Source organism: Fonsecaea erecta, assembly GCF_001651985.1.
Source record: "Fonsecaea erecta strain CBS 125763 chromosome Unknown Scaff4, whole genome shotgun sequence".
In the NCBI taxonomy this organism is placed as follows: Eukaryota; Fungi; Ascomycota; class Eurotiomycetes; order Chaetothyriales; family Herpotrichiellaceae; genus Fonsecaea; species Fonsecaea erecta.
The window spans coordinates 389,077-417,031 of record NW_017387247.1 but is presented as its reverse complement, the minus strand read 5'-3'; the positions used below and the strand labels follow the sequence as shown (position 1 = coordinate 417,031).

General features: G+C 53.8%; 13 protein-coding genes across 13 annotated transcripts; 6 read left to right on the top strand and 7 right to left on the bottom strand.

The window, feature by feature from the left end:
* Positions 1-8: 8 nt before the first annotated feature.
* Positions 9-2,025, bottom strand: AYL99_04889 (hypothetical protein; the record flags this gene model as incomplete). The annotated part of the gene is made up of 5 exons (XM_018836401.1): positions 9-107; positions 173-1,002; positions 1,051-1,589; positions 1,682-1,856; positions 1,929-2,025. 5 exons carry the CDS (start codon positions 2,023-2,025, stop codon positions 9-11), a joined length of 1,740 nt encoding a protein of 579 aa, XP_018693254.1.
* A 571-nt stretch (positions 2,026-2,596) lies between these two features.
* Positions 2,597-3,416, bottom strand: AYL99_04888 (hypothetical protein; the record flags this gene model as incomplete). Its single annotated transcript, XM_018836400.1, has 2 exons — positions 2,597-3,253; positions 3,309-3,416. 2 exons carry the CDS (start codon positions 3,414-3,416, stop codon positions 2,597-2,599), a joined length of 765 nt encoding a protein of 254 aa, XP_018693253.1.
* A 766-nt stretch (positions 3,417-4,182) lies between these two features.
* Positions 4,183-5,332, top strand: AYL99_04887 (hypothetical protein; the record flags this gene model as incomplete). The annotated part of the gene is made up of 4 exons (XM_018836399.1): positions 4,183-4,225; positions 4,275-4,618; positions 4,680-4,744; positions 4,804-5,332. The coding sequence occupies 4 exons, from the start codon at positions 4,183-4,185 to the stop codon at positions 5,330-5,332; spliced, it is 981 nt and encodes a 326-aa protein (XP_018693252.1).
* Positions 5,333-6,322: 990 nt separating this feature from the next.
* Positions 6,323-8,172, top strand: AYL99_04886 (hypothetical protein; the record flags this gene model as incomplete). Its single annotated transcript, XM_018836398.1, has 3 exons — positions 6,323-6,460; positions 6,541-6,978; positions 7,039-8,172. The coding sequence occupies 3 exons, from the start codon at positions 6,323-6,325 to the stop codon at positions 8,170-8,172; spliced, it is 1,710 nt and encodes a 569-aa protein (XP_018693251.1).
* A 239-nt stretch (positions 8,173-8,411) lies between these two features.
* AYL99_04885 (hypothetical protein) lies at positions 8,412-9,458 on the bottom strand (the record flags this gene model as incomplete). Its single annotated transcript, XM_018836397.1, has 3 exons — positions 8,412-8,588; positions 8,806-8,972; positions 9,047-9,458. The coding sequence occupies 3 exons, from the start codon at positions 9,456-9,458 to the stop codon at positions 8,412-8,414; spliced, it is 756 nt and encodes a 251-aa protein (XP_018693250.1).
* Positions 9,459-9,738: 280 nt separating this feature from the next.
* AYL99_04884 (hypothetical protein) lies at positions 9,739-13,398 on the top strand (the record flags this gene model as incomplete). Its single annotated transcript, XM_018836396.1, has 3 exons — positions 9,739-9,767; positions 9,821-13,075; positions 13,131-13,398. The coding sequence occupies 3 exons, from the start codon at positions 9,739-9,741 to the stop codon at positions 13,396-13,398; spliced, it is 3,552 nt and encodes a 1,183-aa protein (XP_018693249.1).
* A 232-nt stretch (positions 13,399-13,630) lies between these two features.
* Positions 13,631-14,575, bottom strand: AYL99_04883 (hypothetical protein; the record flags this gene model as incomplete). Its single annotated transcript, XM_018836395.1, has 1 exon — positions 13,631-14,575. The coding sequence occupies one exon, from the start codon at positions 14,573-14,575 to the stop codon at positions 13,631-13,633; it is 945 nt and encodes a 314-aa protein (XP_018693248.1).
* Positions 14,576-15,680: 1,105 nt separating this feature from the next.
* AYL99_04882 (hypothetical protein) lies at positions 15,681-17,864 on the top strand (the record flags this gene model as incomplete). Its single annotated transcript, XM_018836394.1, has 1 exon — positions 15,681-17,864. The coding sequence occupies one exon, from the start codon at positions 15,681-15,683 to the stop codon at positions 17,862-17,864; it is 2,184 nt and encodes a 727-aa protein (XP_018693247.1).
* A 572-nt stretch (positions 17,865-18,436) lies between these two features.
* AYL99_04881 (hypothetical protein) lies at positions 18,437-19,323 on the bottom strand (the record flags this gene model as incomplete). Its single annotated transcript, XM_018836393.1, has 3 exons — positions 18,437-19,000; positions 19,052-19,178; positions 19,232-19,323. The coding sequence occupies 3 exons, from the start codon at positions 19,321-19,323 to the stop codon at positions 18,437-18,439; spliced, it is 783 nt and encodes a 260-aa protein (XP_018693246.1).
* A 585-nt stretch (positions 19,324-19,908) lies between these two features.
* Positions 19,909-20,497, top strand: AYL99_04880 (ribose 5-phosphate isomerase; the record flags this gene model as incomplete). Its single annotated transcript, XM_018836392.1, has 2 exons — positions 19,909-20,118; positions 20,213-20,497. 2 exons carry the CDS (start codon positions 19,909-19,911, stop codon positions 20,495-20,497), a joined length of 495 nt encoding a protein of 164 aa, XP_018693245.1.
* A 390-nt stretch (positions 20,498-20,887) lies between these two features.
* AYL99_04879 (hypothetical protein) lies at positions 20,888-22,074 on the bottom strand (the record flags this gene model as incomplete). The annotated part of the gene is made up of 4 exons (XM_018836391.1): positions 20,888-20,982; positions 21,137-21,289; positions 21,524-21,715; positions 21,927-22,074. 4 exons carry the CDS (start codon positions 22,072-22,074, stop codon positions 20,888-20,890), a joined length of 588 nt encoding a protein of 195 aa, XP_018693244.1.
* Positions 22,075-22,628: 554 nt separating this feature from the next.
* AYL99_04878 (hypothetical protein) lies at positions 22,629-26,717 on the bottom strand (the record flags this gene model as incomplete). Its single annotated transcript, XM_018836390.1, has 1 exon — positions 22,629-26,717. The coding sequence occupies one exon, from the start codon at positions 26,715-26,717 to the stop codon at positions 22,629-22,631; it is 4,089 nt and encodes a 1,362-aa protein (XP_018693243.1).
* A 437-nt stretch (positions 26,718-27,154) lies between these two features.
* Positions 27,155-27,859, top strand: AYL99_04877 (hypothetical protein; the record flags this gene model as incomplete). The annotated part of the gene is made up of 2 exons (XM_018836389.1): positions 27,155-27,342; positions 27,439-27,859. The coding sequence occupies 2 exons, from the start codon at positions 27,155-27,157 to the stop codon at positions 27,857-27,859; spliced, it is 609 nt and encodes a 202-aa protein (XP_018693242.1).
* Positions 27,860-27,955: the final 96 nt, after the last annotated feature.

The following is a 27,955-nucleotide window of genomic DNA, read 5'->3' as shown; positions in this document are numbered from 1 at the left end:
CGACACGCCTACTTCTCGGCCTCCCGCTTCGCACGCGCTTGACCAATAGCCACCTGCTCGGTCAATCTCCACGGATAATCAAAGGTGTCCATGAAGATTTCACACAGCTAAAGGGAAAAAGAACATTAGTCCCAATGTCGTCGGCAGCAGGAGCATCAATGACAAGACATACCTGGATACTGTTTCCACTCGCAAAGTCAGCATCGTTCAGGACTGCCTCGAGTTCTTCAACCGTCTTGGTGGCTCGACTCTTTGCCTGGACGCCAGTATCTTCTCGAGCGCCGAAGAAACCAAGCATCTTCTGGTAGTCCCACATCATGCTGACGTCGTTGTAACCCTGTTGTGGGCCATGGATTGCTCTCTCGATGGCATATCCGTTGTTGTTGATGACAAAGATGATGGGTTTGAAGCCGTAGCGGATGTATGATCCAATCTCTTGCACCGTCATCTGGAGACTCCCCTCGCCGACGATCAAGACTACGCGCCCGCCGTCCTTGAGCTCCTTTGCCGCGATCATGGCTCCAAAGCAGGCACCGACCGTGTACCCGATAGACGACCAGAAGGTTTGGGTGATGAACTTGACATTGGGTGGAAAGGTGGCGTCTGGCATGCCGAATTGAGCTGTGCCAGACTCGACCAAAAGGATGTCATCTTTTCTCAAGAAACGGCCGAGTCGTTGCCAGACGTACGATTGCTGGATCTGTCCAGACTTCAAGTCGTTGAGGACGGGGGCTTCGGTTCTCGGCGCCTGCTGCGGACGAGGAAGGTTGTATTTCTTGGGATTTGCTTTCAGTGCTGCCACCAGCTTTTTCAGGATCGGGAGGAAGTGGACACCATCAAACTTCTGATCCTTGACTTGGCAGGCGTCGTGGCCGAGGAGCACAAGATGGTCGTCTTTGATGTCTCTCGTGAAACCCCCAGTGTTGGAGTCTGAGAGCAGTGGCCCGAGATTCAGGACGAGATCAGAATTCTCGATGCCCTCAGCCACCCCAGGAAATGACACTAATGACGGTTCAGTAGGTAACAAAGAATGATAGGCAGACCACCTACCTTTTCCATTGTACAGCCCATTGTAATAAGGGAGAGTTTCGTCGATCACACCTTTCGACAAGGGGGTAGAATAGCTGGGAAACTGGGTGAGCTCGGCGAGCTCCCTGGTCAACTCTTGACCGCCGTGGCGTACAGCGAGCACATCAGCCAAGATCACGGGGGTTGAAGCTTTCTCGACGAGAGAGAGAATACTGCTGACAATCTCATCTTCCGTCGTGCCGTCTTGGTTGCGCACAGTCAGGTCCAGCGGCGTTTCCAGTCGCTTTGCGTCCAGTTGCACCGACACAGTATCGGCAGGGACGTAGATGTAGACCGGAAGCCGACTGCGTACGCAGGCCACGATGGTTCTGTCGATCTCCTCGGCCATTGTGGTGTCGTCCATCAGGTAGGCATGGGTCTCTCGGATTGGTGCTGCCATGTGGATGTAGGTCGCGTGATCCATGTTCGCCTTCATGGTGTGATGCAGCATTGCTCGCGTCTTCTGCAACGATCGTGACGGCATGCCGACGATGTGAATCATGCCCGCATGCTCTGCATACCTGTTCCTCCCGCCAAAGCCTATGTCAGCAACTGGTCCGATCTGAGAACTCATCGATCCATCCACGTCTGTCACAGCCAAGGACACACGTACGCGCCTCCCACCCCATTCATCGCCGACAGCTCCCCCACCGCATAGGTCGTGACCAGCACACCCGGAGACCCTTTGATCCTCGTGTAGCCGTCAGCAGCATACGCGCCGTTGAGTTCGTTGCAGCAGCCCATCCATTTCAAGCCCGAGACGTTGTAGATTTCATCCAGAAGAGCGACTGGGCGAGAGAAGCTACGGGGTTAGTCTGACAACTTCATCCATGGGTTCGCAGAGGTTGGGTGGGACGTACGGTTGAAATCCCCTGGGACGCCTAGAATATGCTCGGTTCCGAGTTGCTTGATTCTCTGGAAGAGGTACTGCCCCATGCAAATAGTTGGCGCAGACATGGTGGTGGTTGTGGTGAGATGGGCTTGAGGTGAATGTGAGCTGGATGAGAGAGGTCAGTACTTTCCTGGACTTTGATATCTGGGGAGATTTATACTCTCGCTAGACGATCAGGACCATACCCTGGAGGATCTAGGGACTCTAAGGAACACGGGAAGGGCGTGTCCTGCAAGTGATGGGAAAGTTAAAGACAAGATGTTACGGCCGAGGCTATACCGGAGTATTTGGAATGTGCGCTTATTTGCGGATCTGGTTGTATATATCACCGAGTCACTCGTAAGAACTTAACTCTGGGCGGTCGAGTGAAGATGCGTTGAACATTTGCCTAATTCTTGGTCCTACTTCACATTGCGCCTGCAATCGATGCCTTCGAAAGTGCAGAATGTAATCTGAAATCCACGAGCTTCACCGTGTGCCTCGGCCGTCGAGGAGGGTCCGAGAAATTGGCATAGATTTACTTCCTGGCATGCTTCATGGATTTACCGACGGATACCCTCATCTTCCGACGTTTGCTTCTCCCATGTACGGGACAATCCGGGAATCCACGCGCTGCTCCAGCTTCCTTCGTTGCCTTTAAGGGAAAGCAATCCCTCCATCCACATGGATCACCTGACCGGTGATATACGACGACCCTGGACTCGCCATGAACAGCACTGCCTCAGCAACCTCTTTCGGTGTGCCCTCCCTCTTGATGTGCTGGTTGTTCCTCAACCTCGCTCCAATGGGTGTACCCTCCATAGACAGATCAGTGGCAATGGGACCCGGCGACACCACGTTGGCTGTGATCCCCTTGGGACCGAGCTCCTCTGAGATTGCGACTGTCATGGAGGTCAGAGCCCCTTTGGAGGCACAGTACACGGGCAGCATCCAGGAACCAAGACGCGAGATTATGCTTCCAATGTTGATAATGCGTCCCCCAGTGGTCATGTGTGGCAGCGCTGCTTGAATCAGGACGAATGGGGCTCGCACATTGACACGGAACACGGGATCCCACTCGTCAAATCCCACAGAGGCGATTCCTTGGATGTTGGGCGTGGCGAATCCAGCATTGTTGACGATGATGTCGATGGTTTTCGCATTGAACGATTTCAAAGCAGCGTCCACCAGAGTGCTACCGAAGTCGGGGCTCAACGCATCGGCTTTGACTGCCACAGATTGCACCCCAAGACTCTTGACTTTGGCGACAACTTCCTCTGCTGGTCCTGCTGAGGTGTTGTAGTGGATCAACACCTGGATGTCACCTTGTCAGCGCGGACGATCGTGAGAACGGCGACGAGCAGCATACGTTGGCACCCTGTTCAGCCAGCGCAATCGCACATGCAGCTCCAATCCCGGTGGGCTTCCCTGCGCCGGTGACGATGGCAGTCTTCCCCTTGAGATATTGTTGCGCCATGGTATCTTGATCAGATTTGACGAGTGATGAACTACGGACGAGGACTCTCTGAGAGTAGAAGGTTGTTAGAAGTGAAGAGCTGGCACGACAGGAGAGCTTCTGCAACGTGCCTTTTAGCATCCAAATACGAGTGCTTCTTGTAGGTGAACACGAACCCCGCTTCTCCTGCCCAGGGTTGCGTGCTGTCATGGTCAAAGCATAGCATCCACCTGAATTACAGAGCATGTGCATGCAGACGGAGGCTTCGCAGCTGCTGTTCTTCCCGTCTTCCGTTGCTACGGTGGACCGCTGACTGATAGTGGAGGAAGCAAAGATTCTATTAGGAGAACCCGACCAGGTATACTGATAGCAGACGCCAATGTTGACAGTCGCACCACCTTCTCAAACTGAAGCCGTTGTACCCGTATGGAGAACGATTATCTGATCAGGGGCCCATCGACTCAGCCTCTATTGGTTCGCTCGCTCGGCGAGACGAAGCATCGCCGACGGTTGGCTTATCTAAAACCACGCATCGTCAGGAACCCCATATGCAAAAGATCTCCTCCGAGCTGTGGATGCGTCTGAGTAACCATGAATGAATTACCAACCCGTCGATGCCATCTACCAGATGAGTGAATGTTCGACAATGACAGCACGCATTGAAAGAGGGTATATTACGGGCTTTGACGCGGACATGTCTAGTCTCAGGAAGCCCTGTCACAGCAACCACTTGCCTACAGGAAAGAACATTTCGCCTCTAGAAGACTAGAACTGCTCGACTCTCAGCATGCCTTCCGTGCTCCTCTTCGGGCCAACTGGCCTCATTGGATGTTGGTAGCTTTATCGAGATCTGGGACCGCGTGCTGACTGAATTTGAAGCTCGTGTAGCCATCGATCTCAAGAAAGCATATCCTGAATGGCCACTGACGGTGTTTTTGCGCAACACGAACGTCGACGAATGGTTCAAGACCACTGCCAAGGCAGATCGAATCGTCCATGGGACCATTTCCGACACAGAGCTGGTGCGATCGTTGAGCAAGGAACATGACATAGTCATCAATGCCATTACTTCTTTCGATGGCGACTTTGTCAAGACGATTATCTCAGGCATGGAAGAAAGGCCCGAGCACGCCAAAGGCACCCTGATCCATATATCTGGAACCGGCAACTTCATTGATTATGGCAAGAGTGGCAATTTCAATCCCGACAGCAAAGTGTGGAATGTCCGTCTCTCCCCCCCCATAAGAACGGCAAGGTATGGGCATGTTCTGACCTGACCCATAGGATGACAACGAGGAGGACATCCGAAAGATCGTTCCGACCATGTTCAATGGACCTACGGACGTACCGTAAGTGCTTCCTGCGTCCCATGCGTTGGGTTTCCCGGGTATGTACTGATGTGGACCAGGGTGCTCGAAGCGGGAGAACGGGGAAAGATCATTACCTATATCGTCTGTTTTGGCATAACATACGGGACGAACATTGGACCTGCACCAAACCTGGGGGTTGCCTACAACATCTTTACCATGAATGCCAAACAGCATGGATTCGTCCCGTATGTTGGCGATGGCTCGGCTGTGGCCAGTACGATTCATGTGGCCGATGGCGTCCCATTCCTCACAAAGATCGTTGGCATCGCTGGAACGGAGAAACCCACAGGCAGCGCCTACTCGAGGTATTACATCCTTCATGGCGAGAGAGTGCCCTGGAAGGAGTTGGGCTCTGTACTGGCGAAGGTATTGCATGCCAAGGGCGTCGTGGCTTCACCAGAGCCCAAGAGCGTGCCAGCGGCTGAGGCCGGGCAAGGCGAGATCGGGTCGCTGATAGCTGCGAACATGTTGGTGAAGGGAGACCGTGCTGCCCGGTTGGGTTTCAAGGCCACGCAACCGTCGATCCTGACGCAGATCGAGGAGGATCTGGGGGCTCACAACTTCTAGATTTGTAACGAGGAGACAACCAGCAACCCCAACCAAAAGTAATAACCAATTCTGAAAACGGTTGATCGTCCTTTTACTCAGGTGTAGCCTCATAGAGTCTTGGTACCAACGTAAGCTGATATTTTGTTGATGTGATTCCTCCTTCTGGACAGCCTTGCCGTATTTTCGACGGCCAGTCCAATGGTCGCCGTTCAGCGTTTCCTGAAGCCTTGACGGTCAGTTCCCGTCGGCATATGTATTTGCGTTGTTGTTGCTTGAGCCTCACCGGCGCCTGCGGAGGGTCGGCGACAAACTAGCTCCGGGCCTGCGCCACTCTGAGAAATCCATCCACGACAGCCAAATCTTCCCTTCATATACCCTGCCGCCAGCAGAGTCAATCTTGCCCGACTTTTGCCCAAAGCTATAAAGCACCGATCCAGGGCTGGTGCGATCCCATTCCGTCATGTTGACAGAACAAATGAATCCGCTGGTCGAGATGCAGATCGCTCACCACCATCGAACCCTCCTCCAAGGCGCTATTTCGACCCGGGCTCCACGATATTATTATTACTCCTGAGTATAAAACGTCCCGATCAAAGTCTGACTCTTTCCAAGCCACATCCCTCTTCTGCGTGTCTGCGCACGACAAACACCTCGAGGCTCATTCCAGAAATGAGCCATCAGTCACCTGTGCAAGAGTCTCCTGTGCCCACCCAGGACCTCCCGTGCCTTGATTGCAGACGGAGGAAGGTCAGGTGTTCCAAAACTGAGCCATGTTCCAATTGCCAACGGTTTTGCGTCGATTGCGTCTACGAGGACTCCAGTCGTCTGGTGAGCAGACGCACACCCAAATCGACTGATGCCTTGTCCAAACGAGTGGCCGAACTTGAAGAACTCGTGCGACACCTGAGTCGTCGACCGCAGCAAGGTCAGTCTCCTTTCCCGTCGCCAGCTGAACAAGAGGAAAAAGGCTCAAACTCCGTCCTCGGTGCAGGAAACCCCATGGAAACCATGACTCAGAATATTTCACACAAATTCTCTCGTCAATCTGTTACGCCAGAGGACAATCCCACAGATGGCAAGCTTGTATTCGACAAGGACAGAGCCCGCTACCTCCACAAGGGTTTCTGGGCTGCCATGTATGACGAAGTTCGTCCCGCGCAGACCTCCAGTTGCTTCAAGCCTGTAGTCTCTTTTTCTGAACCAAGTCTGATCTTGTTGTCGTGCAGGTAGGGGACTTGAAGTTTACATTGGAAGCAGAGCCCAAGCCGCAAGGGGACGCTTTATTGTTTCCTTACATCTGTGGTGGTCGGGGCCAACCTGCCTTGGCCCACCCCTCCATGACCGACAGCGACTTCTTGATCCATACGTTTCTGGACAAGGTCGATCCGTTCGTCAAGGTCCTACATAAACCGACGCTGCAGCTCGAGCTGAACCATTTCCGCCGCGGTGTGTCGGCGAACCCAGCTGAATTGGAGTGCCGTCTGTTCGTGATCTACTCTCTAGCACTGCTGTCGATGTGTCCGGCATTGGTTGAGTATCGCTTTCACGAATCCAAAAAGGTGTTGCTTTCTCGATTCCGCTCGCACGTGGAACACGGGCTGAGTCAAGTGAACCTGACAACAAGTCACTCCTTGTTCACCCTGCAGACATTCTTGTTATATATTGTAAGTTTCAGTGTTCTCGGCCTGGATTCTGACTCCAAACAGGCTGATTGCTCTCATCAGACTCTTCTATTCTGGACGGGTGAAATGCTTCACGCCAGCAGTCTCTTGGCTGTCGCCTATGCGATGGCCAGGAGAATGGGACTCAATCACGATGGGGCTCATTTCAGTCTTTCTCCGTGGCAAATCGAGCTTCGACGGCGACTGTGGCATCACCTTGCGCTTCTGGATGCCTGGGGTGTTGAGAATCACGGGCTCCAACCGATGCTCCATTCCGGTGACGCGAATACTTCTCTACCCCAGAACCAGGATGACAGAGATTGGGACACTACCGAGTTTGCCTCGACCCGTCCTCAGCAGCAGAACAAATTCACCGACATGACTGTGGCCCTGATCCACTACGAGGTGGGCGCTCTGACCGTGTTTGTCATCAACAACACGTATACTCCCTCGATGACGGTGCGTAGCTATCTGGATCTTCAGAACGAGGTCCTACGACAAGCCCGGTATCGACTGGAGATTCTGTACATCAGAAATCTGGACGAGAGCGAGATCCTCCAGAAGCTAGCAAAAGACCTGTTCCACCAAGCGTTCAAACGGATCAGATTGGTCCAGCTCCAACCCATCCTCAACGCCAAAGGAGTCGACGAAAGCCAGCGCGCCGGGCTCGAAGCCAAAGTCTACCAGCTGGCCATCGACTACTGCAAAAGCACCCAGAATCTCATCACTTTCTACGCCCCCTACAGCCTCGACTGGGCCGTCATCCGCGCCTTCTCATGGCACTCGGTCGCCGCAATGCTCTCCATGGTCCTCCGCCACGAAGCGCTCAGCGACACCGCCGAAGCCCGCGCCGCGAGCAGCCGCATCGAGCGGCTCTTCCAGAACCGTCCCTCGATGGATTACCTGGCTGGAAACGACAACCTGTGGGAGCCGCTGCGGATCTTGCGCGCCGAACTGGCTGCGCGCGAGGGCGCTGTAGCGGCAGCTGCGGCTGCCGCAGCCGCCGCTCGATCGGACATGGGACTTGACGTGGTGGGCACCGGAGGGTCTGATGCCAGCACGGACGGTTGGGCAGACTTGGTGTCAATGACTTCGACGAGCATTGATCCTTCACTGTTTGGACTGGGCAGCGTTGGAGGGTGTGAAGGTGTCGATATTGATTTTGAGACCCTGGCAGACCTGGGTCCCTTTACTTGAAGTAATCCAAGCCATGTGGTGGCGCAATTTGGGAGCACAGAAGAAGACCAGGATAGCAGGTTTGTGGAAAAGCTTTCAGGTATTCAATTGTTTTGGTATACAGGCTATTACACATGAGCCAGGGATCGTTCGTGCTAAAGCCCCCCCGGCCCAATCCTCAGCTGGGGACCGCTAATTCAAACAGTCACTGAGCAAGTCGTCCGGTATATTGAGTTGCCGGGACACGCTCTCACTCTATATCACTGCTGTTGTTGAGTTGACTCCATGTGCTCCAATGGGCTATCATCCTCCAGGACAGACCGTGACTCTTCAAGAATCTCGGCCACTTCTTTCTGTCCGACCAATATCCGGGCTTGGTTGTACGACAACTGCCGGTCGACCAGGACTTGTCTGATAAGGGTCATCGTTTCTCGTACCTGTCAAGGAGCACAGGGTCAGCTTTTTCTGCCACTAGAGGGGGTCCTGTGTTGAATGGAATGTGACGGTATTCTGGTCTCAGATAACTTTCCAGTAATAGTCGAATCATGACCAACAGGATTAAGCGGTCCTGGAGGCCGAAGTTTCATATCGGCGAGTGAAAGGGTTTGTTTCATCATTGTGACTCGGCAGAGCAAGGACGGGTGAACCACTTACCACAGCGACTCTCTCTTCGCTTTCCACTTCCCCGTAGCCTGCCCTCAGACGCTGTCTCTCTTTTTCCCGGGTCAAGGTTCGGTTCTGTTCCTTGACACACACCCAGTAGAGCTTGTGGAGATCTTCAAAAGATTTGACGGACAGTTCCTTGTACGTCCAGGCTCGGCCTGTTGCCGCACATCAATAGTCAGCTCAGCTCATTCCTGTTGCTCACAATAAGGGAACAAGACGCTCGACATACCGTGGCTCGACTCATCATCCGGTGGAAGCAGTGCCTGCTTTGACTTGTCGAAGAAACCCCACAGCCCATGATCCGCAGATTCGGCATATTCTGCCGCGGTTCCCCGGTGGTCTCGTGCCACAGGCACTGGCAGGGGGTACTTCCACAGTCCTCGCATACTCCTGGGTCCTGTCCGTCGGATGGCGGAGACGCCTCTTTTCTTGTTCCTGTCAATCTTGGGACGTGCGTGTAGCGCCCAGTTTGTGTGACTTGTTTTCTCGCCCTTCTCGCCCTTTTTGGTAGCATATGATCGGAGGGCGGAAGTTGATAATGTTGCTGCTGTAGCGGCTGGTCGTGCGAAAGCTGGCGCCAGGAACAGGGGGATGCTGGTCCCTGATGGGGGCCCCACGATTGTCCTAGATATTGATGCCATCACTGGCTCACGGGCACCTTCACAACCGTATTGGGACGCGAAGTCAACTGAGATTACAAGTCTGGATGAAGCACAGCATTTGGAGCGGTAGAGAAGCTCCGAGGACATCGCAGTTGAAAACTGCGCCAAGACCGACTCGCCACACCTCCCTCAAACGGCGAAACAGGCTAGCCGAATCGAGTGTTGTCAACAAACCGATGGCAATCATTAGAACGAGGATTGTTCATGCGCCTGGACGTGTTGGACTGGAATAATCACGTTGACTGCGTGACCGTGCATCATGAAGATCATAGAACTGGTCATCGATGGGTAAGCGCCTTGCAACTGTTCGCATGAACATCGTCGGTAGCTAACGGTCACAGCTTCAAATCCTACAGCCAGAGAACTGTCATCTCTGGCTGGGATCAAAGCTTCAATGCGGTGACAGGACTCAACGGGTCCGGAAAGTCCAACATCCTTGACTCGATATGTTTTGTACTGGGCATCACGAATATGTCGACCGTCCGAGCGCAGAACCTCCAAGACCTCATCTACAAGCGCGGCCAGGCCGGAGTAACAAAGGCGAGCGTTACGATCGTGTTTGATAACAGCGACAAGAGCACCAGTCCGATCGGCTTCGAGGAATATGCGCAGATTAGCGTAACGCGACAAATAGTAATGGGCGGGACAAGCAAATATCTGATCAACGGTCACCGGGCACAGCAGACCACGGTCCAGAATCTGTTCCAGAGCGTTGGATTGAACATCAATAACCCGAACTTTATTATCATGCAGGGGCGCATCACGAAAGTCCTCAACATGAAGGCTGCTGAGATACTGGCAATGATCGAGGAAGCGGCGGGAACCCGTATGTTTGAGGATCGCAAGGAAAAGGCCGTCAAGACGATGGCGAAGAAAGAGATGAAGGTCGTTGAGATAGAGGGCCTGTTACGCGAAGAAATCGAGCCCAAACTTGACAAGTTGCGCGGCGAAAAAAGGGCGTGGCTAGACTATCAAAAAACACAAAGTGAACTCGAGAGATTAACACGCGTGGTGGTTGCAGCAGACTACGTTCGAGCCGGCGAAAGGATGAAGAGTGCAACTCAAGAACATGAAGTCAAGCGAGCGAAGGTACAGCACCTGGAGGAACATGCTTTTAAGCTGAAACGCGAGATCGAGAACCTGGATGAAGACGCCCAGCGCGTTCGTGCCGTCCGAGAAAAGGAGATGCGCAAAGGCGGGCGGTTTCAAGCAGTTGAGGCTCAAGTGAAAGAGCTCAGCCACGAACTTGTACGACTGGCAACTGTGCTTGATCTGAAGAATTCGAGTCTGTCTGAAGAAGAGCAAAAGAAGAAAGACATTGCGAAATCTGTCAAGGGTCTGGAGAAGCAGGTCAATGACAAAAAAGCAGGACTCGCGAAACTGCAGTCGCAGTGGGACAGCGCCAAAGCCGAGCATGATTCGCAGAACGCCGAAGTCGAGAAGAAGGAGGAGCTCCTGTCAACGTTACAGACCGGAGTCGCGTCTCGCGAGGGCCAGGAAAGTGGCTATCAAGGTCAGCTGCAGGAAGCCAGAAATCGAGTGACGGCCGCAACCACCGAACAGGAACAAGCCAAGATGAAGATCTCGCACCTTGAGAAGCGAATAAAGGAAGACGAGCCACGAGCCAAAAAAGCCCGTGAACAGAATGCTGATCTCCTCAAGGGTCTTGAAGTACTCCGTAAGGAAGCACAGAAGCTGGAGAGCGACCTGCAAACTTTGGGATTTGAACCTGGACGGGAGGAGAGCATGAGAGAACAGGAAGTTGCCCTTCAAAAGAGTATCCGCACTCTCACCCAACAAGCCGATGACCTCAAGCGGAGGGTTGCGAACGTTGACTTTCATTTCAGTGATCCTTCGCCCAATTTTGACCGCTCGAGGGTGAAGGGATTGGTTGCTCAACTCTTTACTTTGGACAAGGACAAGTCTGTCGCCGGGACCGCACTCGAAATATGTGCTGGTGGTCGATTATACAACGTCGTCGTGGACACGGCAGAGACGGGGACACAGTTGCTCCAGCACGGAAAGCTGAAAAAGCGAGTGACCATCATTCCCCTCAACAAGATTTCAGCTTTCAGAGCTTCAGCAGAGAAAATTGGAGCCGCACAACGGATAGCACCCGGCAAGGTCGATCTTGCCTTGTCCTTGATCGGGTACGACCACGAAGTGTCTGCCGCCATGGACTACGTGTTTGGGACCACATTGATCTGTCAGGATGCAGAAACGGCGAAACGAGTAACTTTCGATCCCTCGGTAAGACTGAAGAGCGTGACGCTCGAAGGAGACGTCTATGACCCATCGGGTACACTTTCTGGAGGAAGTGCTCCGAACTCCAGTGGTGTCCTCGTGATCCTTCAGAAGCTGAATGAGGTCACCAAGGAACTGCAACAGCGCCAATCAGAACTTCGGCAGCTCCAAGAGACCATGAGACAGGAGCATTCAAAGCTCGCCAATATCAAGTCAGTCAAGCAAGTTCTCGATCTCAAAAGCCATGAAATCAAACTGGCAGAGGAGCAGATCTCGGGCAATTCTTCCTCGTCGATCATCCAGGCAGTCGAAGAGATGAAAGCGTCGATCGTGCAGCTGAAGCAAGATATGGCAAGTGCCAAAGCCCGGGAAACCGAGGCCGCGAGAGACGTCAAGCGGATCGAAAAGGACATGGAGGATTTCAGTAAGAACAAGGACAGCAAGCTCAAGGAACTCGAAAAGTCATTGGCCGACCTGAAAAAGTCACTCAGCAAGACATCAGCCGCAATCAAAATGCTTCAGAAAGAGTTGCAGGACACGAAGATCGACTGTGAACAAGCAGAAAGCGATTTGAACGCCGCCTTGGAGCAACTTTCCGAGGCGGATGCGGCCATTGAGACCCAGAAAGAAGAACTCCAGAACCTCCGGCAAGAAGAAGCGACGGTGAAGAGCAACCACGACATCGCTCAGGCTGAACTGGACGACGAACGAGCAAAACTGACGGGATTCGATGACGAGCTGCGCGAACTGGAACAAGCCAAATCCAAGAAATCCAAACAGATCACCGAAGAGGCACTGGAGGCGCAAAAACTGGGTCATGCGGTTGAGAAAGCCCAGAAGGACGCCCAGGCCGCGGCACAACTGGTGGCAGCGCTGGAGAAGGAACATGACTGGATTGAAGACAACAAGGATCAATTTGGTCGCCCCGGCACGCCGTACGATTTCCACGGCAAGAACTTGTCCGAGAGTCGAGCAACTCTGAAAAACGTCACGGAGAGATTCCAGGGGATGAAGAAAAAGATCAACCCCAAGGTGATGCCCATGATCGATAGTGTCGAGAAGAAAGAGGCATCCCTGAAAAACATGCTCCGTACCGTGATCCGGGACAAGAAGAAGATTGAGGAGACGATCAGCACGCTGGACGAGTACAAGAAAGAGGCGCTCATCAAGACATGGCGCAAGGTCACCGAGGACTTTGGCAACATCTTTTCGGACCTGTTGCCGGGGAACAACACGGCGAAGTTGGTGCCGTTGGACGACAACATCGATCGGATCCAGGAAGGGTTGGAGGTGAAGGTTTGTCTGGGGAAGGTCTGGAAACAGAGTCTCACGGAGCTTTCTGGTGGTCAAAGGTATGGCATTCTTCCCCCTTGGGTCGGCGCAGCACTTACTTATCCGTGGTCATAGATCGCTCATTGCCCTGTCCCTCATTCTGGCCTTGTTACAGTTCAAGCCGGCTCCGATGTATATCCTGGACGAGGTGGACGCGGCACTGGATCTCTCCCACACTCAGAATATTGGTCGGATCATCAAGACCAGATTCCAGGGCTCGCAATTTATCGTCGTCAGTTTGAAGGACGGCATGTTTCAGAACGCCAACCGCGTGTTCCGGACGCGGTTCAGCGAGGGAACAAGCGTGGTGTCGGTCATGACACCTGGAGAGTTGAAGGGTTGATTGAGGAGGGTTTGCTTTCGTCGCCAGGTTCTCTGGCTGGGTGGAGTCATCTGCGGGCATTTTGGGATTGATGTGATATGTTTGAGAGGGGCGATCTGCGTCCTTTTTTGGGAACTACCTGTTGGTTTGGATGATGAGTTCATGACTTGACGAGGGCATGTTTCGCAGTGTACAGTGGGTGATCTTTTTTGCTTGCTGGGTCGAATCATCTTGTTCAACCATCTCGGTCCTCTCACCGTGTTTCCAGACTCTCGACCACTTCTTCCACGACTCCTCTCACGCCCGAGATCTCGTGGGCGAACCGCCCCAGGAACAGCCCATCGACCCATTTCCCCAGCCCGTTTCCCCCATTGGTCTTCCCACTCCACAGCCCCGGACCCGCGCTGCCCCCATACACCACCTTGACCTCTGCCGTTCTCTCGGGCACGACTTGCCTGGCGAGCTCGCGGATGGCCTGGACCACGGGGCCGACGTACTCGACCCCGGCGGGCTCCGCAGCCCCGATGGCCCAGACGGGCTCGTAGGCGAAGATGACAGGGGCGTCGTGCGGCACGGCGGCCAAGACGCTCTGGATCTGCGGCCGTAGCTGAGCCACGGCGGCGCCGACGGACTGGCTCAGCGGTCCGCGGAGGTCGGGCCGGTCCAGCTCGCCGATGCACACCAGCGGCACCATGTGCGCGGCGCACACGGCGGCCGCCTTCTTCGCGGCCGTGGCGTCGTCCTCGCCCAGGTACCGTCGGCGTTCGGCGTGGTTGAGCTCGACCACCGAGCATCCCAGCTCCTGGAGCCCGGGCACGACGATCTCGCCCGTGTACGCACCGTAGGTGGTCGAGGGGTAGACGTTCTGGGCGCCCAGGGCGATGGGCCACGCGGCCGACGCTGCCGTATCTAGAGCCTGTCTCTCTGGCCCAGGGGACTCATTGAACCCTGTCGTGCTGCTGCTGCTGCTGCTACTCAGAGCCTGGGCGCACGGGTAAATGGTGAGAAAGTCCGGGATCAGCACGAAGAGCACGTCGGCGCGGTGGCGTTGGAGAAGGGGGAGGATGTGGTTCCCCGGGTCGAGCAGGGAGGCAAGGTACGTGATGGTGCGGGACGGGGAGAAGTAGGCCTTGGTGGAAGTGAGGATCAGCTTGGAGGGGAGGCGGGGGTATGATGATGGTGGTGGTGATGCAGACATTGTCGATGTGTGTGTGTTTGTATGTGTGTGAGAGGGAGGGGGTGTCTTATATATAGGTGGGAAGAAGGAGGAAGGCGAGGTTGTGAGTGTCCCCAAGAATCCTCAGTAATAAGTATATGACATAACAGTGCCTAGTTCGAAGCCTCTCCCAATTATTATGGAAGACTCATCCAGACACACACATACACACACAGAGAGAGCAGCAGTAGTAGTATTGTATAGTAACCATGAAGCCCATTATACCGTGGTGAATACCTTCCTAGTATCTGTGTCCAGACTCGTGACTGATCTTGGCGTCTCTCGGCATGCCCATATTTGGCGTTTCCGGCATCCGCCTATAATGAGCCCTCTTGCCCCTCCATTGGGCGCCAAGCCTCACTAGGCTGTGTCGGGACATCATGTGATGCAACACCCCACAATTTTTACAAGATGCACGCTGTTGTTTCTCTCCACCACCACCACCACCACCACCACCACCACCACAACCACGACGACGACGACGACGCCGCCGCCAATCAGTTATATCTCATTTATACATGTTCAATTTGACCCCGAGCAAAGAGGCGACCCCTAGGCCGCGTTAGATAGTCTCGAAAACCGCGAATGGTGATTTATAAGACTTTTTCGGTGTTCACTACACCAGGCATGCGAGACGCAGACGGACTCTGAGCAACAACGAGTCCGCTGGCCTGATCGTTGCAGGTTAGAAGCCTCAGCTACTGCACGCAACACGAGCTCGCGCGGGCTGAAATATACAGGGGTGAAAATGGACTATGATGGGTTTCCTATCACGAATCTGCCTCGTGTCCTTCGGGGTTTCTTTCTTTCTCGTATTTCGCCGCCGAGTCTAGAGTCTAGACCGCACCTCGCCTAGACATCATCCGCAATCAAAGATCCGGTCAAACGAGCACAAGCTGCCTCTCCCCCTTTCTGGCACTTCCCAGCTGAAGAGTCACAAGGTACGCGGCGCTACACGAATACGAGCAGCACACCCGAATGCTTGAGCTCCTCAGCCCCAGGACATAGATACATATATATAATCACCGTCAGCCTCACTTCATGATGGCCAGCCTCACATGAATCCTAATCATCAATCTTAAGTGCGATGCTGCCCATCACAATTCTCATCGTTGTAGACTCCGGTCCTGACCCGGTCGCAGATGGAGGCTTCACTTGGGGCCCTTCGCCTGACGATACACTCTTCACGCTCCACAATCTGGTGCTCACTCTGCAATCAGAGAATATGATCTTGGTCCATACTGCGCATCGCTCAGGAGACTCGAATGCAACCTTCAAGGCCCCCTTCAATTTCTCTACCACCCTGACAGATCTGAATGCTTACGACGAAATTTGGTTGTTTGGCTACGCTGGTACCAATGGCGGTGGACCTAGCATCTCCGACGATGAGGTGAGGGCAATTGCAGTATTCATGGAAAGAGGCGGCGGAGTACTGGCTACCGGTGACCATGCCGGGCTAGGCTCACTGATGTGTGGAAAGATCCCACGTGTCCGATCCATGCGCAAATGGTACGGCGCCGGAGAACCAGATATCCCAGCTGGAGCCCCTGCAAACTGGCCCGGTTCTACAGGAGATCGAGCCGATACTTTGGTCCAAGGCAGAGACGGACAATGGGACTTCGATAATCAGTCCGACGATTTGCCACAAGTGCTGTCCTTTCCCAACGGGGTCGCGCATCCAATCTTGTCGGGACCAGCTGGGCCTATAAACCAATTTCCAGATCACATGCATGAGGGAGAGGTCCTTGGGTTCAACGGTGTAAGCGGACCAGGCCTTCGGACACCATGGAAGCTCGATGACGCGCTCACGTTCAGTGGTCAGACGTTCGTGGAGTATCCCATCATCAACGGGCACCAAGAATTGCCGTTGGTCATTGCCACGGGCCAGGTGCAGGGAGGTCACCCTACTTTCGTGGAGAACACTGGCCGGCCCTGTGAATCACAGTTCTTCAACGACCCCTCTCTCACTACTGAAAAGCAGATCAACATACTGGCAGTCTATGATGGTCACGTCGCTGGTGTCGGCCGAATCATTACGGACTCGTCTTTTCATCATTACCTGGACCTCAACACCACTGGGGACCCCTGCAGCACCGGTGCTAAGGTCGTCGGTTTCAACACATCGGAGGGGGCATCGGTCCTCGAAGCACTGCAGTCCTATTGGGTGAATGCCGCTCAATGGTTGGCAGGTCCGCAATTCAGCTCAATCACTGGCAGTTCTCCCGATGGGAATATACCTACTGCCTTCTTCACTCATGGAGGAGATCCCCTCCAGCATGCCGTGTCAGTACCCACAACGACCAATCCATCAGGACCGAGATCCTGGACAATCATAAATGGCCTGCCCGGACGAAACGTTCAGAGAGGTAGTGGCCTCACATCTTGTGGAATTAGTGACACGGATACTCGAGTATACTACACCGACACCACTTCACGCGTCAACCAAACCATCTGGAATGGCACATTGGGCAGCTCGAGCGCATATGAAAGCATGGTCTTGCCATCTCTCGAGGTTCGGTCTGGAAGCTCTATCATCAGCATCAAGAAAACGCACGAGGTGGGAGTGTATTATATCGATAGCGTCAATCGCATCAACGAACTGTCTGCTTCCACCACGTCAAAAACAGCGGCGTGGTCGAACAACGTCCTCCCCTCCCACCCAGTGCGCAGCGACAGTCCATTGACCGGCCTCACTCTCTCCAACGGCGACCAGCGCATCTACTACATCGACTCGCAGAACCTTGTCAATGAGCTGGCATGGGTCGGAAGGTGGGTTAACACGGTCCTGCCATCTGACGCATCTCCCGGTCATCCCGCTGCGCCCTACAGTGGTGTGACGTGCTTCGCACTGAACGGGAGCGATTCAAGAGTCTATTACTCTGGCGAATTCAACCGACTCAGCGCAATGAACTGGATGGGCGACCACTGGGAGAATGCCGAACTGTTCCTTCCAGGACCCGCCGGGCCGATCACCGTCCCACAGGGCGGCGCCATGGCCAGCTTTCAGGAGGGCAACGATGCACATGTCATTTTCATTGAGGTCGCCAATACGGAAAATACGACTTTCACCAACTTGGTTGAAGTGCAACCGTCATCTCAGGTCGCTGGAAGCTGGCAGATGGGTGGCGTGGTCGATCAACAAGCAAGACAGCCGAGCAGCATGTGTCTCGTGAAGGTCTCCTCGGGGATCAAGCTCTTCTTTGTGGGACAGGATGCGAAGATGTATGTCGCAACTAAAGTCGGGTCTACTTGGGCTACCGAGGTGCTGTAGAGCGTGAAATTTCGGGTATTGTATACACGAAATGCCCGCTCCATCTGTAAACATCACCGGGTCTGTCGGGGGCATCGGAGAATATTCAGACTGCGTTTTCGGAGGGGGTGGACGCTATCGGACCAGATATCAATACTCTCCAAGATGGAAGGCTGTGCCTATTGTCATGTCTGCCCTGTATGGTTAGGTAGCCTCGGATGGGCATATTGTGAATTTCAGATTGCGTTAGGTTTCAACTGGGATCTGTTGCTTGCGACCGTTGAAGACCATGAAGATGTGAGCTCGCAATCTACAATCGAGCAGACATCTGTCGAGGGACAGTAAGCGTGTTGCAATCGATTCGGCCAGCCTGATGAAAGTCCCGTGTGGGCTTTGAATCCATCTTCAGAAGCTTGCTCGATAACCGGAAGGACATGAAATGGTTATGTAGGTACCTCGTTTACACAGAATCCACCAAAACGCAGCATTGAATGAAGCCATAATTATAGACGGTCGGCATTAACTACACCGAGAGAAGATGTTGAACAGGACTTGTGGACTCACCAATTATGAGCCAATCGCAAAGATTTCACCTAGTCTTTACCGCTAATAATATATGAGCTCCAGTTAGACTGACGAGAGCCGCAATGCAGGCAGCAATAAGTTTTCCCAGGAACAAGCTTTGCTTCCCATTCAACTCCACACTTGGGGCATTCGTATCGAGCTTGCGGAGTGATCCCATCCCTCATGAGCCCAATGATGTCGGCGGCAAAGCCGCTGGTGTCGCGAAGCACGCGTATGAACGTGTCCTTGATGAGTAACGCCTCGATGTGTTCGTGAGACGCGCGAGCGACAGTGTCCCGAAGTTCTTCACATCCGAGGGTATTATCATAGACATCGGCTACCACGTGGGGAAAGTCGTCCATATCCCAGCAAACACTCGTCGCATGGTCGAACTTTTGCTTCGAGAGCTTTTTCAGGGCTGCGACGCCATACTTGTCTGCGACTGCATGCACCCTCACGTGGAAAAGCATGGGAGATATTCGTCCCCAGCTGTGTTCGCCGCTGTCGTATTCATTTTCATACATGAAGCGGAGCATCGCTTCGACAGCACCTGGATCGTCTTCTTTGAGCTCGATCTTATTATCCAGAGCTTCCTATGCATCAAACTTAGAGACAGCTCTATCAGAATTGGAGTTTAAGCGTACTTTCCAATCGCTGTTGAACAAGCGATTGAAATATTCTGACTGGCCATATATAACTATCTTGTGGACTTTGAATTCACGTTCATCAACTTTGATGGTAAAGTCGGAGAACTTGGGGGAACCGAAGAAGCTTAGAGAAGTCGTCAGCCTGAGTGACAACCGCTCCGTTGAATCGTGGGCCACCTTTTCAGATTACGTATACCCACATGTTCATTTGACGTTTCGCGGTCTCTGATGACCATGGCCAGATCGGCCTCTTCCTCTTTCGTGGGCATCTTTGGGTAATATGCGCAAAGGGGTGCTTGCTCTTAGTGGGTCTTCAAGTGTGAATTCAGCTAAATTAAAAGGTCAACTGATCTCGGAACGGCGTCAGCAGCACCTAAGAGGGAGGTATGCCGAGGATTCTTGAACACTTTAGTAGGTGCTTCGCACTGCGTTGTTATAGCGGCGGAATTCTCCCCCACACAGGTAGAGACCCTTTCTTTCCCCCACGTGTGAATTTAACCGGCCCGGGAGCCTCGATACGGCAATCCCGCCGGCCTAGAAAATTAGACAATGACGCCAGTCGGCGGCGAGGGCGGCCATCGGATACGGCAATGCACGCCGTCGCCGCCAATTCGAGCGAGCGAGCGAGCAGCGATGGGGTTGTGCCTAATATGTAATTTCTCTTCGTCTTCATTTTTTTTTTAAGGTGGATTGTTCAGTCAACACAGACAGACACTGGTTGAGATATTGTTGAGAAAAACATCAAGGGGATAGATAGATATATTTCCCACCCCCACCTACCACCACACCTACACAGAGAGCAACCCAGCCAACCGATCCCAGGCCCCCCTCTCTATACCCTCACATTCTCCAGCATGGCGACCAACGGCACCACCAAAACCCCGCTCCGCATCGTCGTGGGCAGCGACAACGCCGGCCACGCCTACAAGACGGCGCTCAAGGAGGTGCTCAAGAAGCACGCGGGCGTGACGCACGTCCTGGATGTCGGGGTGGTCGACGCCGACGACTCCACCGCATACCCGCACCTGGCGGTCGATGCGTGCAAGAAGATCAAGGCGGGAGAGGTGCGTGACTGACTGATTTGTCACTTCGTTACTTGGCCCCCCTTTCACTTTCGCCGGGGACGAATACTGACGATGGGCGGCGAACGATTCACAGGCCGACCGCGCCCTCCTGATCTGCGGCACGGGCCTGGGCGTGGCCATCTCGGCCAACAAGGTCGAGGGCATCCGGGCGGTGACGGCGCACGACCCGTACAGCGTGGAGCGCAGCGTGCTGTCCAACAACGCGCAGGTGCTGTGCTTCGGCCAGCGCGTCATCGGGCTCGAGCTGGCCAAGAAGCTGGTCGACGAGTGGGTCGAGCTGCGCTTCGACGAGACCAGCGCCAGCGCCGAGAAGGTCGCCCACATCTCCAAGTATGAGGAGCAGTTTGGAGAGTTGTAGGATGTGTATACATATACTTGAAAGGGGAAAAGGAGGAGGGGGGAGAAAGACCATTATCATAAAGAGAGAGGGAAAAGGGGGTGGTTGGGTAAAAACAACGAATATGGGGAAGTCGAAGAAGAGGAGGAAGAGAAGGACGACGGCGACGACGAAGACGACGAATCTCTGCGCGACTGGTCTTGATCCTGTGCATTTTCGGGGGTTGCAGGTGTTCTCTCTTGTGGATTTTGGGACCACGCGGGAACCAAAAAAAATCTGCCATGGCGCATACATATATATAAAAGAGCATGCATGCATGTCACCTGGCATCTTCGTTTGACATACACACACACACTCTTCAATATCAACCAACTAACCATGCAAATGATACCTGCGCACCATGCCAGCGTTTTATGAAGTCTTGCCCTTCTCCGAGGAGCCGGAGCCGGTGCAGTGCAGAATCTGTCTCTTGACTCTGACGAACGCGTCGATGCCCATCAAGCACGCTGCATCACAGACGTCAGTTGATCAACGAGCTCGTGCCCGACCATACCAAGCCGTATATCTCGGGGAGAAAGAGAGGGAGATATATATTCAGAGAGAAAAAAGGGAGAAAGGGTCAAGAGGTCAAGAGTCAAGAGTCAAGAGTCAAGAACGTACCGAGAACCAAGTACGGCACGTACAGCCCGTACAGGTCCGACTTTTGCGCAGAGGTGTAGCCCTCCCAGGCGGAAATGTCGACGACGCAGGTGAGCGTGGTGACGGCAACCTCGAGGGCGAAGATCAAGAGGTGTAGGGGGACGAGAGGGTGATCTGGAAGAACAGGGCAGGGCAGGACAGGTCAGCAAGGGATAAAGGATCTTAATAGATCAGAACACGACGAAATCCCATCTCATGAGACACTTCCCTCCCGCTTCTTTCAGAAAGTGCCATCAATCCCAGCAGGAACACATTCAAGACAAGAACAAGCACGAGGTGTGGCTGAATGACTCCGTAGACAGATTGGCTGTCCTCCGAGAAAGCTATCATACTTCCACTACTACTCACCCTTGACAATCCCCCACACCATCCACAGACTGATCGGCACGTGGTACACGGCCTCGAGGTACATGTACGCGGTAAACCACGCGGGCGGACGGACGAAGAACTGGTCCTGGAAGCGCTGGAGCTGGTAGGCGCGCAGGCTGTGCGAGAGCGGTGAGACCAGGATGGATGGGAGGATCGAGGCCAGGTCGACCACTACTCAAATATTTGTTAGGTTTATTTTCTCAATGTAATGTGAAGATAAAGATATCGGCGTGTCAATGCGTCAATGTGAGTGTACAAGTAGTGCTGTGTGGGCAAGTAAATAATAGGTGATGGGTGGATAGAAGAAGGATAGATAGATAGATGGATGAGTAGCCCCTGGGTGTCAATGTGTCAACGTGTGTCTGTTCAATGCAAAACGTACAGAACATGATCGGCACATGCACGATGAAGAAGCACAGATACACCACGTCGAGCTTCCGGGCCGAGAGGGGACGACGGCGGGTTCGTCGCGTCGCGGTCGCGGTCGCGGTCGCGGTCGCGGGTGGTGTTGTGGTCACCCTCTGTGCCATTGTCTTATAGGTACTATTGATTAATATATGTGTGTGGCGGTCAAAGCACAAGATACTGGTGGTGAGGTGAGGTAAGGTGAGAGGTAACCAAGCACACACACGAGGACAAGGTGAGTGTGTGTGTGTGTATGTGTATGTGTATGTGTGTGTGTGTATGTGTGTGTGTGTATGTGTGTGTGTGTATGTGTGTGTGTGTATGTGTGTGTGTATCGTTTATGTATCTGAACCCACAGGAACTAATACAGTTGAGGAACAGGTATTACATCCATCCATCCATCCATCCATTCTATTCCATCTTCTGCCCAAACAAAATTCAGGGCTTCATTCTGAACTTCCTCAATCGGGCAAGAACTGGCGTCAGATTTCCCCATTCCAATCTTGTGTAACAACACTGGCGAAATGATCCCCACTGATGGTTCTGGTACTCGAACTTCACAGACTCCAAGATCCAGAATCCTCAGTGACTACTGCTACCTGGTCATGACTTTTCCGAGCACATGGAGTTACAAAATACATGGTGTGTGTGTGTGTGTGTGTGTAGTGTCTTCCTCCTCTCACCCCAAAAGTCGCCCGACTCTCTCGACAACCTCCCTGGCCACCCTCGTGGTTTCCTCGTCCAGTCCCGCCGCTCTGCCCTGCTGTAGCAAGACCTGCATCGTCTCCTGCACCCTCACCGCCGCCACCTCACTTCCAAAGATCACAGACCCGGCTCGGGTGGAATCGTGGAACCATCGGCCCACCACGTAAACCAACTCCGAGGCGATGTACTTTCGGTTCGATCCCACAAACGGAGGATCCGCCGCGAAGAACATCATCTCCAAGATCTCAAAAAGCCGCTCACAGGGGATCTCCAGGGACAGAAAGATGTCAACCACCCAGTGCGGCGGCGCCACGTTGCGTTGGTGTTCGTACGAGTATTTCTCCAGGATCGGCAGCAACGTCTGAACCGGGAACGTCGTCTCCGAGACGCGCAGTTTGCTGCCCAGACTTCGCACTTCGTCGGCAATGGCTTCAAAGGGTTCAATCTGCGCTTCTTCCTGCACTTTGTCGTGCACCGACTGGAGGAGCTGTTGCCATGTTTGCTTGATCTGGGCCGGGTCCCGGTGATCCGCCACTTGGTAGATCAAGAGACACAGGTCATAGTACCCGGCGTTGTCGGCGTAGTTGTTGAACAGCGTGTTGATGTCCAAGATCTGTCCATTGACCTGATCGAGCACTTCTTGTCTCCGATCCGGCCCCAGTCGATAGTCGTCCCGCAGGCGCTGGAGAACTTCATCTTGTATGGTCGCGATGTCGAGGAGTTCGTTGATTTCTTGGAGGAGCTGCTGTTTCGTCTTCCGGTTGCCCCCTGGCGTGTAAGTGGAGGCATTGGTTCTCGCGCGGCTCAGATACTCCATCCTCTTTTCGAGCGAGAGTGGGAACGAGCTTCGGGCAAGTTGCAATTGAATCTTGGCCGCCTCGGAAAATTGATTCGTCTGGCTGTAGTATTTCCAGAGCAGATCCGCGTACAGAATGTCCTCACTGGACTTGCGTTGGAGGTACGTCACGATGAACGGAGACTCGGTCGCGAGCAGGCGATCGTACCATCCCTGTCGGAGATACCAGTCGTAGAGATTGGTCAAAAACGCCTCATCCTTGGCCCGGCTGATGACATCGTATGCTTCGTTCCGTCTGGTGGTAGCCAGCGTTGGGTGACCATCCACAAAACTCGGGCCGTGCTCTGTGGTCTTGTCCACGGCCACAATGATCGCGTGGATCAGGTCGTAGCACTGGCTTCTGAGATCGAACTTGGCTTTCCGAGGGTCTGGCTCCGGTCGACCTTCTGCCATCCAGGACAAGGCCTCGTTCGCCTTGTCCTTTTCGTGAGCGACCCGAAGAACAAGTTGAATGGCCCCAGCAAAGAACTGCAGATCTGTGTATTGTTTCACCGCCGACTCCAAATAGTCATGGGGCAAGCTGTGAGCCACTTTCTCAAAAAGCTTCAAGCTTTCATTGAGAAGATTCCGCGAAGAGTCATTGTTGGCCCCTGCTTCGGCCGCCCGCCTGAGTTGTTCTTGTGCTTTGAAAATCACCACATCGTCCGCGCTGCAGAAGCTGCCACATTTTCTGCGCAGAGCTTCGGCCACCGTCTCCACATTCGACCCTTTGGCGATGTTGCGATTCACAATAGCTTTGACGAGCTCCTTGGCAAGCTCGTAGCCCTTCTTCGTCGTGAAGAGCTCCTCAAAAGTCAGCTTCAGCATCTCCGGTCTCGAAGCCTCGGGCAGCAGGGGTACTATCTCCGCGACCTTCTCTTCGAATAAGACCAGAATAAACGAGAGACCTTCAATAGTGTCGGATGTAAACTTGACCAACGAATGCAAGGCACGGTGTTCTCCTTGCAGAGCGATCTCGTCGTCCTTGGTGCTTGTTGCTGAAAGATCATCCGGCCCACTCAGACCTTTGATGAAACTCTTGTTCGTCTGGAAGAAGCGTTGCAGTGCAGACAGAGACTCTTGAACGTCCCTTAACTTTCTGAGAGGCACCGCAGGATTGATCTGGTAGCCGGCCGGTGATGTCGACGCCACAGCAATCACATTCTTCCACGTCGACCTCAACAAGCGCGAAAGGTACAAGGCAATGGCGGCGTGGCGCGGCGACGGTCGTACAGCATCGATCAAGGGGACAGACCTATCCGTGATGGAGTTTTGATTGATGCTTGGTTTACCACCGTACTCGATAAAGGTCTTGCGGGCAAGCTCGAGGACTTCTGGGTCGTTAACCCGTACGGACTGAGCACTGCCTGTGTCTTCGACTCCTTGACCACATGCCACCGCAAGTGCTGTCGCCAGAGTCTCCGTCCGACCATAGGCCCGGATCAAGTTGCTGACCTCGTGCTGAAATCCTTCGGGACCACCACCTTGACTGCTTAGCGCCGCAAAAATGTCCACCAAGCGGCGCCTTCGGATGATGTGGATGCCGGTATTCGTCAAGATGGCAATTTCTGGAATGGGCTTGTCGAATTGGACAGCCAAGTCGTTCCCATAGCCGACGGGATTTGAACTTGGAGCAGAGTACGGGGTCACCAACCCTATGTCCTCCGCGCGACTGCCCAGCGAGAGCCATATTGCAGATTCGGCAGTTCGACTTGTCTGACCAGGTTCCGAACTCCTCAGGAGTCTTCCGGCGTCGGGGGCTGAAATAAATAACTGGTCGGTAGGTGAATTGGCGTCCCTGGCCGTAAAGCAAAAGAAGTAGCCAGGCGGGTACCGTGCAGCGAGTCGAGTGGTCGTCAACGTCTTGATAGGTTGATGGATGTCGCCGGACGAATCAGGTCCCCATGTGTTCGAGTGACCGGGATTGGGGGACACTGGCGGTATCTTGACATGTTGAGCCTGTACACTGATGGGCGCGCCGGACCTAGCTGAAGACCCGTAGCTGTAGGTGGCGCTTTTGGCACTGAGGTATATCCGGTACCCACTGGCCGTAATGGCTACCAGGGAATACCTCGACGCTTCCGAAGCTGGAAGAGCTGATATGGATACAATCTTGACTCGGCTGTTGAGGGACTCGCTCTGGTTAATGATGTGGCCAATGTTGTCGTAGATCTCGGATGCCGGTTTCGTGACCAACAGAGGCAGGCCGCCTTCCGGCTTGATGTGGAACACGCGAATATTCGACGCGGAAGACAGCGTGTAAAGCAGGTCTCTGCTGTCATCCACCACGATCTGTTCCACATGCTCCCTCTGTCCGTGGGCAAAGCTGCTAAACGTCCACGTCAAAGATTTGGCAGCACCACTAGTGTGACAAATCTTCGCGCATCGACTTGCAAACCACCGATCCTCTTGCTGATACGTAACTTCATAGATGTCGTTGTCCGTCCGGCCACCAAAGAATATCCTCCCCGTTTTTGCCGAGGAAGCGATGACGCTGACGTCGAGACCTCTGACTGAGACCGACATACCAGTTTGGAAGAGAGACAGAGCAGACGAGCTGCCCGGAGCCGACTCCGTCCCGAGTCCCAGCAGAAATATGTCTGCAGTGGTTGCAATGGCAATGACGTGTTTGATGTTGGGCAGAAACACCCCCGCGCGAGGGACGGCGAGCTTGACGGCAAGGATGCTGTGCGACTGTCCCTCGAACCCCAGTAATTCAGGCCTTGGTGCAGAGTAATCCCACATGTACAAGGCATTGTCGATTGTCGTCCACGCATACCTCAACTCCGCAAACAGCCCCATGCTAGTGGTCAACTGCGCATTGTTGTACTGCTCGAAGATCTCATCGGGAATGCGGTAGAAGCCGGCTCTCTGAAAGGGCGCCCACGTCGGCGATGACTGAATTTCATAGTCGGCCGAGTAGCCCTGAGACAGGTAACTGTCGACCTCTGGGAACCGCGATTCACTGACGAGGGATTCATTGATTGTGCGCGCAGCTCTTTCGACGGGTTCCAGCGCCTCGGGCGGGCGCATCGACGCTTGGATGGGCGCATCGGAGGGATTTGCGGTGATGAGGTTGGTCGAGGACTGCGAAGGTACGAGGGCAGGACGTGGAGTCGAGGGAGACTGGAAGGAGGGAGCAGGTATTGCTGGAGGGCGCGCGGCGGGAGTCTGAGGCCAGATGCCGGGAACAGGCCGGGCAGGCGTCTGCGTAACTACAGAGGCCATCATTCGCCGGGGATATTATCGTTGTTGTTGTCGCAGGTGGAGGAAAGACCGGTTTTAATTGTGTACAGACATGAAGCAAGGCGTCGCTTGTGCAAAGACAGCACAAAAAAAGGGCGATCCTGGAAGTCGGTACAGAGGGCGACGGCAATATGGACAGAGGCAGATGGGCTAAAGAGCAATATTCAGCCCATACACAGCCGAGCTCCAGCCTCACAGAAGTGTTCACTTTTGGTGTTATAGAGACAAAGATGGAAATATAGACGCGACTGGAATGGCAAGTAATGCGGGCAGCCCCAAACGAGTTTAGCGTCAGGTACCATGACTCGCGTAAACAATTTCGTTCTCTCCCATCGATTTACATACAAACTTATGTAGCAGTTGTGTCTTGATCTCTTCTTGCCTCGCAGCTTGTACCTGGTCTTGGTGAGGTGCTGAACATGGCGTCCATCCGCAACTCCAAGCTTTTGTTTCTCCTCGACCAGCCAATTTGCTCTCGATGTATCCCCAGGAATACACCGGTTGGCGTTCGCTGGTTGTCCACCTCCACCGAAGCCCCAGCTTCGCCTCTGCTGGTCAAGATCAAGAATGAACTGAAGACTGCCATGCGCGCAAAGGACACATCAAGGTAAGGGCCGCACCGTCTTTCTCTTTCACACACAAAACCGTCTGCTACACACTCCCTTCCAATACTTCTAGATGCTGAGATAAACCCCGCGGTAAGATTATCCGTCCTCCGGGGCACCATCTCCGAGATCAACCAAGCGGCCTCCTCTTCCACGCCCGTAAAGACAGACCTGCAGATTCTCGCTCTACTGCGCAAGCGGAAAGCAGCCACAGAGACAGCGATCAAGGAGGCTGAGGCGGCCAAGCGACCAGACCTGGCAGAGAAGCAAGCGAAAGAGATGGAGGTGATTGATGAATTGGTGGGGAGTGTGAAGCTGATGGATCCCGCAGTTGTCAGATTAGTGGTTCGGGGGAAGATAGAGACGTTGAGGGCCACGACGCAGGGGGAACTGAAGCAAGGCGTCATTATGAAAGAGCTATTGAAACCCGGAGGCGAGTTGGACGGGAAGCCACTGGACAACAAGATACTGGCCGAGTTAGTGAGAGAGGAGCTGTTCAGCAACCATAATCCCTCGTGATCACGAGGGTGAGGACACACCTGATGTTGGCTGCACTACTTTGTATTAAAATCACGGATGAGGGGGATGAGGTGGGCCAAAGAGCACCAGACAGAG